The 18,234-nt window shown below is 41.2% G+C and overlaps 1 protein-coding gene across 2 annotated transcripts in view; it reads left to right on the plus strand.

The window, feature by feature from the left end:
* The window catches only part of LOC121567975 (angiotensin-converting enzyme-like), a 39,744-nt gene that overhangs the window by 2,075 nt on the left and 19,435 nt on the right, over positions 1-18,234 (plus strand). Inside the window, exons 2-15 of one of the 2 annotated variants that reach the window (XM_041878408.2) lie at positions 6,909-7,076; positions 7,301-7,388; positions 10,058-10,201; positions 10,376-10,567; positions 11,099-11,196; positions 11,490-11,659; positions 11,798-12,021; positions 12,300-12,444; positions 13,461-13,559; positions 13,796-13,918; positions 14,217-14,428; positions 15,314-15,450; positions 17,100-17,258; positions 17,470-17,557. In XM_041878408.2, the coding sequence (XP_041734342.1) occupies positions 6,909-7,076; positions 7,301-7,388; positions 10,058-10,201; positions 10,376-10,567; positions 11,099-11,196; positions 11,490-11,659; positions 11,798-12,021; positions 12,300-12,444; positions 13,461-13,559; positions 13,796-13,918; positions 14,217-14,428; positions 15,314-15,450; positions 17,100-17,258; positions 17,470-17,557 (2,047 nt within the window). Of the gene's footprint in view, positions 1-6,908; positions 7,077-7,300; positions 7,389-10,057; positions 10,202-10,375; positions 10,568-11,098; positions 11,197-11,489; positions 11,660-11,797; positions 12,022-12,299; positions 12,445-13,460; positions 13,560-13,795; positions 13,919-14,216; positions 14,429-15,313; positions 15,451-17,099; positions 17,259-17,469; positions 17,558-18,234 lie in introns of those variants that run through there. The other variant, XM_045221029.1, reaches the window with a different exon arrangement.

Consider the following 18,234-nt stretch of genomic DNA (forward strand, 5'->3'; position numbering starts at 1 on the left):
AGTCACTATGGGGCTCTTTCTAGAGCGGCCGGTTAAATTGTGCATAACAGAATGTTTTAACTCTGTAAATGGTTAAACTAGTGAGAAATATGTGTACACAATCAGCCTAAATTGAAATGATGATTTATTTGGACTGTGCGTGTTACTACGTTACACAACCTCATGTTTTGACCACATCGAATTGAGGATAATTGCACATCCTTTTTACCTCTGGTTAGTGATGTTAGTATAAACGTTTATAGTGATCACAATGACGCAAAATCGATTGCTTAAAACAGATCAATATCATTGGTTTTGTACCGCTGATTTTTGTCATACATGCTGGTGGTCTTAGGACGTAGTAGAATGCTGGTTGTCTTCAGCATGTTGTCCTCTAACGAGTGATACACAATATTTCCGGTTCCATGTGGTTTTTGAATTGTGTTAGTTTCAAGAGCGCATGCAACCTGATTTCCCCCCTAATCAATATGAGTGATTAATTAACACTTGTCAAAACAACAGGATTTTTTGGTGCACATGCAGATTAAGGTGCTTGTAAAAAATATAAATAAATGACATGATTACTATTGTGGCACATGTACAGTACCAGTCAAAAGTTTGGACACACCTACTCATTCAAGGTTTTTCTTTATTTTTACTATTTTCTACATAGTAGAATAACAGTGAAGACATCGGAACTATGAAATAGCACACATCGAATCATGTAGTAACCAAAAAAGTATTAAACAAATCAAAATATATTTGAGATTCTTCAAAATAGCCACCCTTTGCCTTGATGACAGCTTTGCACACTCTTGGCATTCTCTCAACCAGCTTCATGAGGTAGTCACCTGGAATGCATTTCAATTAACAGGTGTGCTTTGTTAATATGTGGAATTTCTTGTGTGTGTGTGAATGTGAAGAACTTTGAAAGTTTCTTCAAGTGCAATCGCAAAAACCATCAAGCGCTATGATGAAACTGGCTCTCATGAGGACCGCCACAGGAAAGGAAGACCCAGAGTTACCTCTGCTGCAGAGGATGAGTTCATTAGAGTTACCAGCTTCAGAAATTGCAGCCCAAATAAATGCTTCACAGAGTTCAAGTAAAAGACACATCTCAACATCAACTGTTCAGAGGAGACTGTGAATCATGCTTTCATGGTCGAATTGCGGCAAAGAAACCACTACTAAAGGACACCAATAAGAAGAAGAGACTTTCTTGGGCCAAGAAACACGAGCAATGGACATTAGACCGTTGGAAATCTGTCCTTTGGTCTGAGTCCAAATTTGAAATGTTTGGTTCCAACTGCCATGTCTTTGTGATGCGGAATAGGTGAACGGATGATCTCTGCATCTGTGGTTCCCACCGTGAAGCACGAGGAGGAGGTGTGGGGGTGCTTTGCTGGTGACACTGTCTGTGATTTATTTAGAATTGAAGGCACACTTAACCAGCATGGCTACCACAGCATTCTGCAGCGATACGCCATCCCATCTGGTTTGGGCTTAGTGGGACTATCATTTGTTTTTCAAAAGGACAATGATCCAAAACACACCTCCAGGCTGTGTAAGGGCTATTTGACCAAGAAGGCGATTGATGGAGTGCTGCATCAGATGACCTGGCCTCCAAAATCACCCGACCTCAACCCAATTGAGATGGTTTGGGATGAGTTGGACCGCAGAGTGAAGGAAAAGCAGCCAACAAGTGCTCAGCATATGTGGAAACTCCTTCAAGACTGTTGGAAAATATTTCCTCATGAAGCTGGTTGAGAGAATGCCAAGAGTGTGCATTTTTCGTGCGTCATGTCCAAATCATCCGAAAGTATCTCAAATGTATTGTGAAGCTCACCAATGTCACTTATAGATGATTTGAACATTATGCGCGAAAAATGCCAATATCAGTCCCATGGCTTGAATGGGAATTGTGCCACAGTTCCAGCCATATCCAGGGAAACTAAACCAATGGATGGATTGCTGTAAAACCCTGTACATAGACTGCTTACAGGGTAAGGAAACCAATGTGTCATTTTGTAATTTGGGTGAACTATTCCTTTAAAATAAAAACCATGCACTGGATATTCTACTTCCTGCCTCTCCTTGCTCACAAATACCAGTCAGACAGCCTGAACCATCCAGGGCAAGTAAGGGGCCTACCATCCACCCTTACAGTAACACTTTACTGTATCCTCCCTTATGTATGCATTCATAAAGGCTTTGTGAATGTTGCATAGCTGGTATAAAGGCTTTATGGGGGTACTGTAAAATGTTACTGAGTTGTGTTTGCCAGAGCCGGACTGGTTCCTTGTATGACAACAGCACCCATAGAGGGATGTTTGTTGGGTTGAGCCCCGCACGGCTTTACAACCAACACTATTCATCCTCATCCAAAATGATATGCTCAGTTCCTCCCATTTCTGCCAACTCGGCTTGTGTGTTTTCTGAAATCATCAAAAGGACCCAAACACATGTGGTTAGAGCGTCTCCGAGTCTTGAATAAAGCCTGAGGGGGGTGGGGTGTGTGTGGAGAGGAGAGAATGGGGGTAGTTATTTTGTTAAGTTCAAAAGCCTGATTTTATTTTCCAAGCTTTGTACTGGTACACTAGCAAAATGCAATTTCACAGGTTGATGCACTTGACATTTGATAACATGGATTTCCTAAGATAAACAATAAAATACTGTAGTGCGGTTTAAATTGGACTTTTCAGAGTGGAGTAATGAGACATTTGCATGCTACTGCCACCAGTTTATCTTTTACTGCTCCTCCTGTCTCACCATATGCTAGCAGGAGTACATTTGCATAACCGTATGGGCTGGGGAAGTTTGCTAGAGAAACTGCAGAGGTGTGAGGCAGCTCTGAGAGATAAAAACACACACACACCAGGCATCGAGCGTCTTTGCCTCAGAGAGTTATTCTCCCTAGCCAGACTACTGTCTCAACAGGGTTTTCCTCCACTCACCAGGCTTAGAATGGAACGATGGCTCCACCACATGTTAGCCACAACAGGTGTACCTCTCTGGAACCCAGCCTGTGTCACTGGGGTCAACTTACACAATGCCAGCTGCTTTTCTCTATCCAACAGTGAGCCGAGGATGTGAGGTGAAAGAAAAGCAAGCTCTGGCCCGACCGGTAGGTTGCCAGTTATGAGCGCTATTGTTGACTACACATCAAAGATGGGATCAAAGGGAATCCGGGGCTTTGAGTTCTATAAGATCTGGCAGGCAGAGGGGAGCCTGCCTGGTCTCTCTCCGAGTCTCCTCCCCACAGGCCCTGCCACTGAATTGGCATGACCGTCACATTGACTGGCGGGGATGTACTGAAGAGTTAACCCCAACATTCCAGTCAACTTGGGCTGGGATTACCACGTCACTGAGTTAATCTTTGTCTCCGTCCTTGTCTCAGAAATGAGCTTTGTCATAGTGGATTAGACTGATGTGCAGAATCTGAGGCCATATGTTCTCTTTATACTGTTCCATAGTAAAGCATGGTAGGCAATTGAATTAGGCTAGATGTATTCCCCCCTGCACCTCTATGTAGACGCACGCATGCACACACATAGCGCACACACACCTATGATAACCTTGCAGTCTCAGAACACATTATTTCATCTCAGCGCAAATGAGCCCAGGCCGAGGAGAGCAAAGGATCAAACAGCAGAAAATGTGTTCGGAGGGTTAATATCAATTAGGCTCTAAAAATTAAACACTCAAAGAGCACCGCTGGTTGTGGGCAACCATCAGTTACTTTGAAACGCCGATAGAATATCAACTACCCAAAAAGTACATGCAACGTGTGCACCCAGGGCTGTCAAAGCAGGTCCAAATCCATGGTGTGCTGCTTTCAACAAGGCTTCTTTAACTTTCATAGAGCACGTTTGAATGAAGCATTCGTTCTCAGAAAATCTGAAATCTTACGAAGCGATGATGCAGATTTTCTGAGAAATGAATACTTAATTTAGCCAAACACTGAGAGTGCCACTTGAAATTGACTGTGGTTCCTAGTTTTTCTGTATTTCCAATGTAAAATTGGATGGGAACATTTGACTGACTCGTGAAAGGAAATCTTTCCCTCCCCATTCCCCTCTTCACAAATTAACTTTATATTGACGAGAGGCTTAACAAGAGTGAACCACTGGGCCCTTTGTGCAACGACACTACCCTGCAAACAATAATAAGTAGGTAGGATGTCCACGGGACGTCACAAAATGGGTCTGTCTAGTTCCCGGTTGGTCCCGGGGACGTCCCTGAGGACGTTTTTAGGACGTTCTTGGGACGTTGTGTCATGGTCTCCTGGAGGTTTTGTGTAGTTCCCGGTTTGTCCTGGGGACGTCCCCAAGGACGTTTTAAGGACGATTTTGCCACCATGTCTGTACCAATGACTGATTTCACCTGTAGGCCAATTCTTACACTTTGCACTTCAATGTCAATCTTAGCTCTGTTAAAAATACACTGAACACAAACTATTATATTTACATAGTAATTCAGGGCTAACATTAAAACAGAATAATATTCCCCACCAAGTATAGTAAAACTCAAATTGTTGAAATAAGTAAATGAGAGAATAGTCAGATTAACTGATCATTTAAATAGCAGTGCAGATGTCATTATTTTGCAGAGATGTATTATAGGTAATGAATGTGTAGGGGACTTTGTGGCGCAGCAGAAAGATCAGCATACCCTAAATCATATTGGGGTACATAGTCAGTACTAAGTGATCATTTCAAATGTAATCATATTGTCATTTGATTCAATATCTTTACACTATTTTAGTTGAACAGCGTACTACTTACCTTAACCCTGATACCATTTCATTATTTTACTTATGATGGTTTGGGACACCTGGGACAATCAGGGGAGCTTCCTGGGCACAATAACACAACGTAACAAGAACGTCCTAAAAACATCCTTGGGGACGTCCCAGGGACCAACCGGGAACTAGACAAAACCTCCAGGGGACCATGATACAATGTCCCAAGAACGTCCTAAAAACGTCTTTGGGGATGTCCCCGGGACAAACCGAGAACTAGAAAAAGGTCCCCCAGAGAACATTCCCAACTTCACGCGACGTCCTAAGGACTAGTAAAATGTAAACATCCTGAGAACATCCTATAAAGGTCCTGACATGGTCCTCTATGAAGTCCTTGGAACTTACAGGGAACCAGACAAAGGTCCCCCAGATAATGTTCCCTTGGGACCATTACGCAATATTCTTAGAATGTTCTCAGAACGTCAGAGGGATAACGTCGCGCCGAAACCCTTAAGGGACATGGTGGAAACATTGTCGAATGGCCTCAGGACGTCCCCTGTTTGCTGGGTATACTATACAGTCAGGGCCTTCGAATTAGAGTCAAGCTTTCATAAGCGAGTGAACACATTCAACGGGCTTGAGAGAGAGAGAGAGAGAGGAGGGCAGTCAACAGCTTTTCACCTTATCTTTATTATCCTATAGAAAAATAGAAATGTAATTGGGTGTGGGGCAGCAAAACAGAGGTTCAAAAAGAGAGGCAAGGAGGGGGGAGGGGGAGAAAGGTCAGAGTTAATGCCTCAACACTGTTACCAGTTTTCCGTTCAGCCCACTGTTAATCAGTGGTGGTAGAGACACATTAGATAAGCTGAACCTCAATGAAAACATTATAGCAACAGAAGCTACTTTCCTGCCAGCCCTGACAGGATGTCTATGTCCTGGGATGTGACTGCAGACAGCCCCAGTGTACTCAGTGTCCTGACAGGGACTCTTTGCTCTGTGGTTAAGATAACATATAACACAACTACTGGACTGGAGTTTCTTCAACCCCTAACACATTGGAGGTAGACGGAGTGCACACAAAGGGCCAGTTTACTAAGGCCAGTCTACCCAGTTTAGGAACAAACACCTCAGGAGGGAAAGGAGTTGCTTTGTGTTTTCCCCAAATGTGATACTAGAGTAAACAGAAACCCCAAACTACTGTAGCTGGTGGCATATTCACACTAAGGGAAACATTGTAATGCATCCGTGTTAGCATGTGTGACTGTGTGCCATATTGAGGTTAGCATACACCCTGTGTTGCTGGTGAGGAATTCACTATACTGTATAAACACCCTAAACTGATAACAAAAACAACCCTATCTAATCTGTTTGTGACAGTCTAGTTTTTGGCATTATTGGTAAAACACATCAACTGTCAAAAGCAGGAAGCTATGGTGAACTGAGGCGGCATGGCTAGAGCCTCTCAACCCTGTGATGCATCTGCAATGCGTCAAAGAACTGAAAGGATAACATGTTATGTACTATGTGTGATGTTTTGAGTGGCCTTGCCTTCCAGTGTCCATCATGTATCATCGTTATAATAAAGTAGTAAGAGCAAGAGAACAATATAATGTCTGTATACCATCCTTGAGCTGTGAGTGATGGTGCTTTCCCAGTTCAGTAGCCGTCTCCAGTTCTTATGCATTAGGCACTCTGTTTTTTTTGATCCGGCGGCCAGGGTTCTCTAGCTTTGTACTCCCACTCAACCCCTGTGCTTTAACTGTTGCCACAAAGAGGGCCTTCTGGCCCCACAGCTAATTGTCATAATCCCCATTAACATTCAATATGCTGTGGGCCTTTTGCTTGTGATTGGTGCAATCAGTCTAACAACCCTAGACCAGAAGTAGGGAATAAGAAAAATACAGTAAGAAAATAATTGTGTGAGTGGCCATTATATAAAAAGGGCGACTACAGTTCATGGATTCCTTGTTTCTGGCAAGTAGTTTTGTTAGGGTTATTAATAGTTTTCTGAACAAAATATATCAATGTCCAAAATGATTGGATGTCAATGGTACCTGTGTGGAATATTTTCACCTTGGACTGTGACCACTAGTTACGTGTGCTACTTTGCCCAAGATACGGGATGCTGTGAAGCGAGGGCTGTTGGGCAGCTACACTATATAACCTCATCACTTTTCTGTGTCTACAGGTGGAATCTGATGGGATGAAGCAGGCCTTCACAGAAGCCTGGGGTAAGAAGGCCAAAGATAACTTCACTCCTACTCTGGTGGCCACCTTCAACACTACTCTGCAGAGGCGTATCAAGAAGATCAACATCCTGGGAGCGGCTAACCTACCTGCAGGAGAAAGAAATGAGGTCAGTCTCATATTGTCTACATCTTATCGGAGGAGTGTTATCACAAGCTTTGAGTCAGACTCAGAATCAGATGTGGTGTATAATGTGATTCTGAAATGTCAGAATATCTGTAGAAGATGTTATAAGACATAATAAGTTTAGTTCAGCTGTTGAAGGACGGCATCAGCAAGGTCTGAATGAAGTCAGAGTAATTGTGTATTTTCACAATCTCCTTATTTCCCCAGTACAACGTCATATTAAGCAAGATGTCTGAAATATACTCTACCACCAAAGTGTGTCCAAAGACGAATGAATGCTGGTCTATCGAGCCAGGTGAGTGGTTGTCTTCATGTAATTACAGTTAAAGACATGCTCCGGTACTTTGGTGACTAAGAAAGTATTTTTTTAAACCTCCTGCTTTGGGCTGGATGTGTCAATGTGTAGTTCATACATGTATAATCTATGAGCAGAATTATTGTCTTACCTCAATTAGCCACGAAATCACTAGTTTGAAAGTGAGCTTCAGCCCCTCTCGTGTGTGTGTGTGTAACAAAAGTACCAGAGACAAAAAGTAAAACATTTATTTAAAAATAGTAGGGGAACATCTTAACAAAGAGGGGTCTAGTTGTCCAAAAAAGAAAGACGAGAAGTTAGAAAAACCAACAGAATGGGGGCAATTACTTTGAAGAGGTCTCTGGGGGACGTGGTTCAATTTCAGCTCTTTAGGAACGTTGAAACGTCCTGCTACTGGTCATCAGACTACAGTGCAGAGCACGTCGACTTCATCAGTCATTCCCAATTACCTAAGTGTTGGTTTAAACCCTGGCCAGTGCTTTGTGAGCTGTGCCCGCCCAAAAACTATCATGATTGCCAAAACACATTATAGATGTGAGAGAAGTTTGTGTGAAGGCATTTCCATGCAAAATTCAGTAATGCACCCACAAAATCACTTTTGCACTTACTGTAAGTCATTTACCAATGTTATGCAGTGTAATGGACGGAAATCAAACATCAACAAAAACACTCTTACAGACCTGCTACACTGCATACATGTTGATGCCCTAATCTACATTTCAATCTATATCATGGAAATGGTTTCTGCTAATGTGTTTACACTCCAAAATGAGAGTCCACTTCCGCCCAAGATGATTCCTAATTTCACAATCTACTAAAGTAAACATTGGGTGGTCCAGGGTTACTCTAAAGAATCTGACCGGTGTTGCCCATCACAGAACAATGCTTTGGGTTGTATTATAATAACAAACAGGGACCCCAGTCATTGGATCATCGCTTTTTCCCCCACCAAACTCACTTTGTTCAGTGGCCTTCAACTTTCCTCACCTTCACTTCCTATGCCCAACCTGTAAAATACAGTGCCTTCAGAAAGTATTCACACCCTTGACTTCTTCCACATTTTGTTGTGTTACAAAGTGGGATTAAAATGGATTTAATTGTAATTTTTGGTCAACGATCTACAACAAATATTTTAATGTCAAAGTGGAAGAAAAAATCTAACATTCATAACAAATAAAACACTAATATCTTGATTAGATAAGTATTCACCCCCCTGAGACAATACATGTTAGAAACACCTTTGGCAGCGATTACAGCTGTGAGTCTTTTTGGATAAGTCTCTAAGAGCTTTGCACATCTGGATTGTACAATATTTGCCCATTTTATTAATTTTACAATTCTTCAAGCTCTGTCAAGTTTGTTGTTGATCATTGCTAGAAAGACATTTTCAACCCTTGCCATAGATTTTTAAGCCAATTTTAAGTCAAAACTGTAACTTGGCTACTCAAACATTCAATGTCGTCTTGGTAAGCAACACCAGTGTAGATTTGGCCTTGTGTTTTAGGTTATTGTCCTGCTGAAAAGTGAATTAGTCTCCCAGTGTCTGTTGGAAAGGAGACTGAACCAAGTTTTCCTTTACGATTTTGCCTGTACTTAGCTGTATTCCGTTTATTTTTATCCTAAAAATCTCCCTAGTGGATTTGCCCCAAACATAATGCTTTGAATTCAGGTCAAAAAGTTAATTTCTTTGCCACATCTTTTGCAGTATTACTTAAGTGCCTTGTTGCAAATCGGATGCATGTTTTGGAATATTTTTATTCTATACAGGCTTCCTTCTTTTCACTCTGTCCTTTATGTTAGTATTGTGGAGTAACTACAATGTTGATCCATCCTCATATCAGAACCGTTAAACTCTTTAACTGCTTTAAAATCACCAATGGCCTCATGGTGAAATCCTTGAGCAGTTTCCTTCCTTTCCGGCAACTGAGCTCAAAGGGATATTCAATGTCTCCTTAAAAAAAAAAAAAAGGTCAACACACCTACCAATCGGTGCCCTTCTTTGCAAGACATTGAAAAGCCTCCATGGTCTGTGCTTGAAATTCACTACTCGACTGAGGGACCTTACAGATAATTGTATGTGTGGGGTACAGAGATGGGGTAGTCATTCAAAAATGATGTTAACCACTATTATTGAATGAGTCCATGCAACTTATTATGTGAATTGTTAAGCAAATGTTTACTCCTGAACAAAGGGGTTGAATACTTATTAAACATTTTTGAAATACTTATGAATACTTATTGAAAAATGTCTACATTGACATTATGGGGTTTTGGGTGTAGAATGTAAATCAGTGACACAAAATCTCAATTGAATCCATTTTAATTTCAGGCTGTAACACAACAAAATGTGGAAAGAGTAAAGGTGTGTGAATACTTTCCGAAGCCATATGTGTTGTTTTTAGGCCAGTCTTCCGCTGTTGCATCATCATAACTCAAGGCTAATCTCTTAGAAGATGTATCTGTAATGCACCTCTCACATTGAGAGGAGATCATGAAGTCATCTAAACACTTAAATGCCTAATTGTTTAGGAAAGTTAAAACTATTTTTTTCTTTTCGTTGGCGCTGTTTGGAAATCCAGTAGTCCCCTGTGTGCTGTAGCATTTTCTGTATTCCGTAACTGAGGGTGTCTTTGACTTTGGCTCCACAGAGCTGACAGAGATCATGGCCAACTCACGGAGCTACAAGACACTGCTGTATGCTTGGGAGGGTTGGCACAATGCATCGGGTGTGTCACTCAAGGCAGAGTATCCAAAGTTTGTGGAGCTTAGCAACAAGGCCTATAAAACTGATGGTAAGAATGTGACGTTGACCTTACATATGTGTCTCACTGTGAATGTCATTATTTCTAACATACAGTATTTCAGAGGTATTTTAAGTTATGGCCATAGCTGTAGTGAAAGAGACAGGAGAGGTAGATGAGGTGAAATGTCATTGTTGATAAACATTATGGTTGTATCCTCTCTAGGTTTCGATGACACGGGAGCATACTGGCGTTCGTGGTACGAGTCAAAGACTTTTGAGAATGACCTGGAGGCTATTTACAAACAGATGCAGCCGCTCTACCAGAATCTTCACGCCTTTGTGCGTCGCAAGCTCTACGACCACTACGGCCCGAAATACATCAATCTTAAAGGACCTATCCCTGCTCACCTGCTAGGTGAGTTTACCTTTAAATGTCTGTGTTCCAGTATTTAAAAAATAATGTATGCACTCACTAACTGTAAGTCGCTCTGGATAAGAGCGTTTGCTAAATGACTAAAATGTAATGTAATGTTAACTTATAGCCAATGCAAAATGTCCAGTCACTGATTTATCAGCCATTTTTCAAACTTTAACTCAGTCCATCGCTGCTTAGCATTAGCTTTAGCTAGGGTTGATTTTAAACCTAACCTTAACCACACTGCTAGTGCTAACCCTAATTTAAAATGAAGACAAAAAAGCTATTTTTTATCATGAATTTTTACGACATAGACAATTTTTACTTTGCAGCTGGCCCATCTAGCGGAAATCTCTCAGTTCTGCCTCCAGGGCAAGATTCATGACAATAAATGTAAACATGCGTCAAGAAACCTGAGGTGCTAGCTATAACGCATTAGCGGTATTTGCTCAGTGTCTGAATAGGAAGGCTCAACCAGTAAATGTATCAAGCCTCTGGCTAATGCTAAGTGCCTGTGCTTCAATTCCTCAGGAAACATGTGGTCGCAAACCTGGAACAACATCTATGGCATGATGATCCCCTTCCCCGGCAAACCCAATGCAGACGTGACGGATGAAATGGTTGCCAAAGTAAGCTGGTGAAATTTGAGATGTTGTTATTACTGTAGATCAGTTTACTTGTAGAACAGTGAGAAATAGTGAGTTGAAAGTTAAGGAGTGACATTATATCCAAAAACGACATCCAAAAACTCTGTTTGTTCAAAATAAAATCCCAAACTCTTATCTAGCCTAGTTGAAATCACTTTAACCAAATTATTCCTAATCACTTTAACTCAGGTAAAAGTCAAAGTTTGTCCATTGGAAGTCTGTTAACATGAGCTTGGCCGTATATACCTGAAATACAATGATTTTCCTCCTCCTAGAACTGGAATGCTACTCACATGTTCCGGGTGGCTGAGGAGTTCTTCACATCCCTGGGCCTCATCAAAATGCCCCAAGAGTTCTGGGACAAGTCTATGTTGGAGAAGCCAGAAGGTCGGGAGGTGGTGTGTCATGCATCTGCCTGGGACTTCTACAATAGAAAGGACTTCAGGTGAGCAAGTGGAAATGTAGTTATGGAAATGAACTCATGGAGTGGAGAAAAGAGAGGGAGGGGATGAGAAAGAAGTTTTCCATTACCCCATGCTATGAAGTTCAAATGTCTTCATATGTGATGTTTCCTCACATTCAGGATCAAACAGTGCACCACAGTCAACATGCAGCAGCTTTTCACAGTGCACCATGAGATGGGCCATATTGAATATTACCTGCAGTACAAGGAACAACCTATAAGCTTCCGCGGCAGTGCTAACCCAGGCTTCCACGAGGCCATTGGTGATGTCATGTCTCTCTCTGTGTCCACACCTAAGCATCTGGCCAGCATCGGGCTATTGTCCAATGCGACCAATGACCACGGTATGCCCCAATATTTATTTGGTACCCTGTTTTGAAGTATATACAATTAATGAAAACAATTACATTTTTTATGGTCAGTAAGTACAGTGTTTCCAAGTAAATAAGTAAGTAAGTAGTAAATAAGTTTGTAAGTAGTAAGAAAGTCAGTAGCTTAAATAAGAAAGTAAGTCATTACGTAAGTTAGTTAGTTACTTACTGAGTAAGTTACTTAGTTACTTACTGTTATTATTGTTGTGGTAATTTTTTTTGTGTGATTTTAATTGGCTTGTTCATTGTAGAGAGTGACATCAACTACCTGCTAAAGATGGCTCTGGAGAAGATGGCCTTCCTTCCCTTTGGCTATCTCATTGACCAGTGGAGATGGAGTGTGTTTAGTGGGCGCACCCCCCCAGAGCGCTACAACGCAGACTGGTGGCTCCTCAGGTGAGTGCCACGAAAATATTTAACCTCTACGGGATTGGTGTCCCGTATACGGGACGGTTGAGCTAACGTGCGCTAATGTGATTAGCATGACTGTTGTAAGTAACAGCAAACTTTCCAGGACATAGACATGTCTTATATGGGCAGAAAGCTTAAAATCTTGTTAATCTAACTGCACTGTCTAATTTACAGTAGCTATTACAGTGAGAAAATACCATGCTATTGTTTGAGGAGAGTGCACAACAACAAAAAACGTATCATGGCAACTGGTTTGATACATTCACCTCTGAAGGTAAATAATGAACTTATATTCAGTAATCTTGCTCTGATTTGTCATACTGAGGGTCCCAGAGATAAACTGTAGCATAGTTTTGTTTGATGAAATCCATTTCTATATTCAAATGTAGGAACTGGGTTCTACAGTTTGAACCCCTGCGGTCTCTGGCTCCACACCCACCCCACCCGGTCATCTAGTGTGAAAGTTAGTGTATAAGCTAATGATCCATCATGTATGACATTCCTGGGAGTGTGTAAACGTACATTTTATATTACCATATCATTTTTGTATGTTCTCTATAGTTACGTACTTGAAAATGTGTCAATTGACCAATTCGGCACATTTGGGCAGACTTGATACAAAATAGTCCAGTATTGCAATGCTTCACTGAATCAATCTGAAACTTTGCACACAGACTGCTGCCATCTAGTGGCCAAAATCTAAATTGCACCTAAACTGCAATATTATATTGTGGCCTTTCTCTTGCATTTCAAAGATGATTAAAAAAATAAAAAATTGTTTGTTTGTGTTATCTTTCACCAGATCGAATGTGTTATATTCTCCTACATTAATTTCACATTTCCACAAACTTCTAAGTGTTTCCTTTCAATATGCTTATCCTTGCTTCAGGTCCTGAGCTACAGGCAGAAATTGTTTATATCCAAAATAATAGTGCATTTTATATAATGAAAATATGTTTCAGAAAATACTGTCAATTTTCCTTCCCTTGTTCACTTTTCAGGACAAAATACCAGGGTATATGTCCTCCCACCAAACGCACAGAGGAGCACATGGACGCTGGAGCGAAATATCAAATTTTAGGAAACACCCCATACATCAGGTAGAATTCTCTTTCAAACCATCTGTCACTTTTCTTCCTCAGATCCATATACAGGAGGATTATTATGGATGATGGATATTGTCATTTCTCAACACACACTTTAAGAATAAAGACCACTGAGGGAATATAAATATTACAAATACACATTAATACAAAATCGATCTTCAAACACCATCAAAATGAATTTGACATTTTGACAACATGTTTGATTAACGGTGTTGTTTTCTCTCCTGCAGATACTTTGTGAGCTTCATTCTGCAGTTCCAGTTCCACAAGAAGCTATGTCAGGCAGCCAATCAAACTGGACCCTTGCACACATGTGACATCTACCAGTCCAAGGAGGCGGGAAATATTTTAGAGTATGTATACTGTTATTGCCTCTCTTAGAAAATTCATTACAGCCACGTACACTATAGTGTTACCTGATCAAGTGAGGAGATGACATACACAAAAGATGGTCATTCAATCTCTTAATCACTCTAAGAAATAAATTGATACTTTTTCACATCTTAGACTGTAATTTGAACTGTGTGATATTTTCCCCCACCTGAATCAATCATAAAGCATTGTCCCTAGACTTGCTAAAGCTAAACCATACAAAGTTATAGTAAATGAGGCATGACACATTTCCCTAAGTGCCTCTGTTGACTTTTACAGGACTGTCTTTAAATCCGGAGAATCCAAGCCCTGGGAACAGGTGCTCCAGGAAGCCGTCGGGACAAACAAGATGGACGCCAGCGCCCTGATGGAATACTTTGGTCCCATCATCACATGGCTGGAGGAACAGAATGCAGCAATGAATGAGACCTTGGGCTGGCCCGATTTTAACTGGGTTCCACCCATACCAGAGGGCTACCCCGAGGATATTGGTAAGCCAGTAAACAGGTTTAACTGAAGGAGGATGCTATTTCAATAAAACATGGAGAATTTCCTTTTATGGAAATGAGGATGATGTTTCAATAAAATAATGGAAATAATTCCTTTAAGGGAAATTATCATTTTTCAATGTGATTTGTATGGTTCTTTTTGAAATCTGTAATGAAATCTGAGTATACTATAATTAGCATTTTAACGTGGTTCTTTTGTATTGAAAGTCTGCCCCCCTACTTTTGGCAGATGGATAAAACAATATTTTCCCACTTCAAACAACAAAATATAAATTCAGTTTATAAGATTGCAGGATCTATGATTTTTGTTCTGTTTGAACATTGATCTTTCGTTATGTATATTTACATATTTTTTATTTAGCTATTTATTTATACTTATGTATTCATTTTGTTGTTCATTTTTCATTAAATGTTCACTTTCTGACTAATTATGGTGTTACAAAACTCTATCTAAATCTATAGTATGAACGTTTCATTGTTGGTGATGAATGTCTTTGTTGATTGATTCCACTTAAATTTGATGAAATTGTAGACAGTGCAATTATTATTGTGATTGTTGTAATCGTTATTATTAATGATCATGATAATAATTGTAGTTATTATTGGTGATGGGTATTTTTTCCCTTGTTTGGACATTTACATTTAGAACTCTCATTGTTACAATGTGCATTGAAACGTCATGCTGAAAATCAATACAAATAGATTTACTTCTCTCTTAAATTGTGTATGGATGACATTGAAAGATGAACTTGCATACAAATACAAGCTATACTCGCTTAAGTTAGAATCGGGCCACGGTCACATAGCCATGTAGCTTGAGATACAAGAGCTATTCTGCCTTACGTGTACCTTTCTCTCTATACCCAGACATGATTGCAGATGAGGTGCTGGCGAAGAATTTCCTGGAGGAATACAACAGCACTGCGGAGGTGGTCTGGAATGCCTACACTGAGGCATCGTGGGTCTACAACACTGACATTAATGAGAAGAACAAGCAGAACATGGTAAGAGTTGTCTGGTGTCTGAATGGAGAATCTCTCGCACTCATACTGTACACATAGGCATTCACACAACAAAAAAATCCAGAAAAACACGTCAAAAATGTTAAAAATTGATTTGTATTTTAATGAGGGAAATAAGTATTTGACCCCTCTGCAAAACATGACTTAGTACTTGGTGGCAAAACCCTTGCTGGCAATCACAGAGGTCAGATGTTTCTTTTAGTTGGCCACCAGGTTTGCACACATCTCAGGAGGGATTTTGTTCCACTCCTCTTTGCATATCTTCTCCAAGTCATTAAGGTTTCGAGGCTGACTTTTGGCAACTCGAACCTTTAGCTCCCTCCACTGATTTTTTTATGGGACTAAGGTCTGGAGACTGGCTAGGCCACTCCAAGACCTTAATGTGCTTCTTCTTGAGCAGCCACTTTGTTGCCTTGGCCGTGTGTTTTGAGTCCTTGTCATGCTGGAATACCCATCCACAACCCATTTTCAATGCCCTGGCTGAGGGAAGGAGGTTCTCACCCAAGATTTGACGGTATATGGCCCCGTCCATCGTCCCTTTGAAGCGGTGAAGTTGTCCTGTCCAGTTAGCAGAAAAACACCCCCAAAGCATAATGTTTCCACCTCCATGTTTGATGGTGTTCTTGGGGTCATAGGCAGCATTCCTCCTCCTCCAAACACTGCGAATTGAGTTGATGCCAAAGAGCTCAATTTTGGTCTCATCTGACCACAACACTTTCACCCAGTTCTCCTCTGAATCATTCAGATGTTCATTAGTAAACTTCAGACGGCCCTGTATATGGGCTTTCTTGAGCAAGGGGACCTTGCGGGCGCTGCAGGATTTCAGTCCTTCACGGCGTAGTATGTTACCAATTGTTTTCTTGGTGACTATGGTCCCAGCTGCCTTGAGATCATTGACAAGATCCTCCCGTGTTGTTCTGGGCTGATTCCTCATCGTTCTCATGATCATTGCAACTCCACGAGGTGAGATCTTGCATGGAGCCCCAGGCTGAGGGAGATTGACAGTTATTTTGTGTTTCTTCCATTTGCAAATAATCGCACCAACTGTTGTCACCTTCTCACCAAGCTGCTTGGCGATGGTCTTGTAGCCCATTCCAGCCTTGTGTAGGTCTACAATCTTGTCCCTGACATCCTTGGAGAGCTCTTTGGTCTTGGCCATGGTGGAGAGTTTGGAATCTGATTGATTGATTGCTTCTGTGGACAGGTGTCTTTTATACAGGTAACTAGCTGAGATTAGGAGCACTCTCAGCTCGTTACCTGTATAAAAGACACCTGGGAGCCAGGAATCTTTCTGATTGAGAGGGGGTCAAATACTTATTTCCCTCATTAAATTGTTTTTAAAAACTTTATTTAGTAAATATTTTCTTAACTCTATTTCTTGAACTGCATTGTTGGTTAAGGGCTTGTAAGTAAGCATTTCACGGTAAGTTCTACACCTGTTGAATTCGCCGCATAACATTTGATTTGAATTTGATTTGAAACAGGGTTCAGGGGAGCTACAGAATGAGCAGGCTTTTGTTCCAGCCCAGCAGTAACGCGCTTGATTCTATGGCACATCCTGTATCTTTTCTGGCACATTTCTTGCACTTGGACAAATCAATGGCTAGTTGTGTTGTTTATTCTGTCTCCAGCTGCAGAAGATGTTGGACATGTCTAACCACACACTGACCTACGGAAACGAGGCCCGCAAGTATGACACCACAGACTTCCAGGACGGTGCCGTGAAGCGTATCCTGAATAAACTCGGTGACATCGAAAGTGCAGGACTTCCCGATGAGGAACTGAAAGAGGTAAGAATTATCGGAGTGCTTTTATTGATCAGAGACCTTCAAATGATCCCCTATTCACACACTAAATCCAGAGCAAAATCACACAGTACATTGACCTCAATGTTTAATGAAATTATTCTAAAGCAATTTAATAAGTAGGCCTATAAAAAAACTTGAAATCGCATTGGGCAGTTACAAGTTCTTATGCTGTTGGTCATTGTTTTTCTCTCAGTACAACAATTTGCTGGCCAACATGGAGACCAACTACAGTGTGGCTGAGGTGTGCAGAGCCAATGGGACCTGCCATCCACTGGAGCCAGGTAAGATCCCACAATACATTTGCCCAATCCCATGCCTGGTTCAGGGCCTTAAAACACTTGCCTAATTGAGTCCATGTGATATTTTTTTTGACATACAATATATAAAAACTATCATCTGGAGAAAAATTGAAGGAGAGGTTATTTTCCTGACACCACTCCGCCAGGGCCCTCAGCTCCTCCCTGTAGGCTGTCCCGTCATTGTTGGTAATCAGGCCTTCTACTGTTGTGTCGTCTGCAAACTTGATGATTGAGTTGGTCTGCTTTGCCACACAGACATGGGTGAACAGGGAGTACAGTCTTATAACTCATGTGGTCAAGATGCACAAACCTTTTTTAAATAGTTGGTCTGGGTCTTGTTCTTTTACATTTCTTGGTCTCGTCATGTCTGGATACACTGGTTCTGGGTCTCAAGATGTTGGGTTTTGGTCTGGGTCTCCAGGGGTCTGGTCTTGGTTTGGGTCTCGAGTTCTGGGCCTGGTTTCCCGATAGCGATGGAACTTAGGCTTATGAGTGTTTTTAACGATGCATCGTTCCTACAACAGCCGAAGATGTAACATGCGTTTCCCTAAACACCATGCAGAAAGAATGTTTGCCAAGTGTGTCGTTGGGGCGATATTGAAAGGATCGAAAGAAAGGCATAGCTGTTCTCGGATCAGCTTTCTCCATTCACATCTTAC

This window comes from Coregonus clupeaformis, chromosome 1, assembly GCF_020615455.1.
Source record: "Coregonus clupeaformis isolate EN_2021a chromosome 1, ASM2061545v1, whole genome shotgun sequence".
Lineage (NCBI taxonomy): Eukaryota > Metazoa > Chordata > Actinopteri > Salmoniformes > Salmonidae > Coregonus > Coregonus clupeaformis.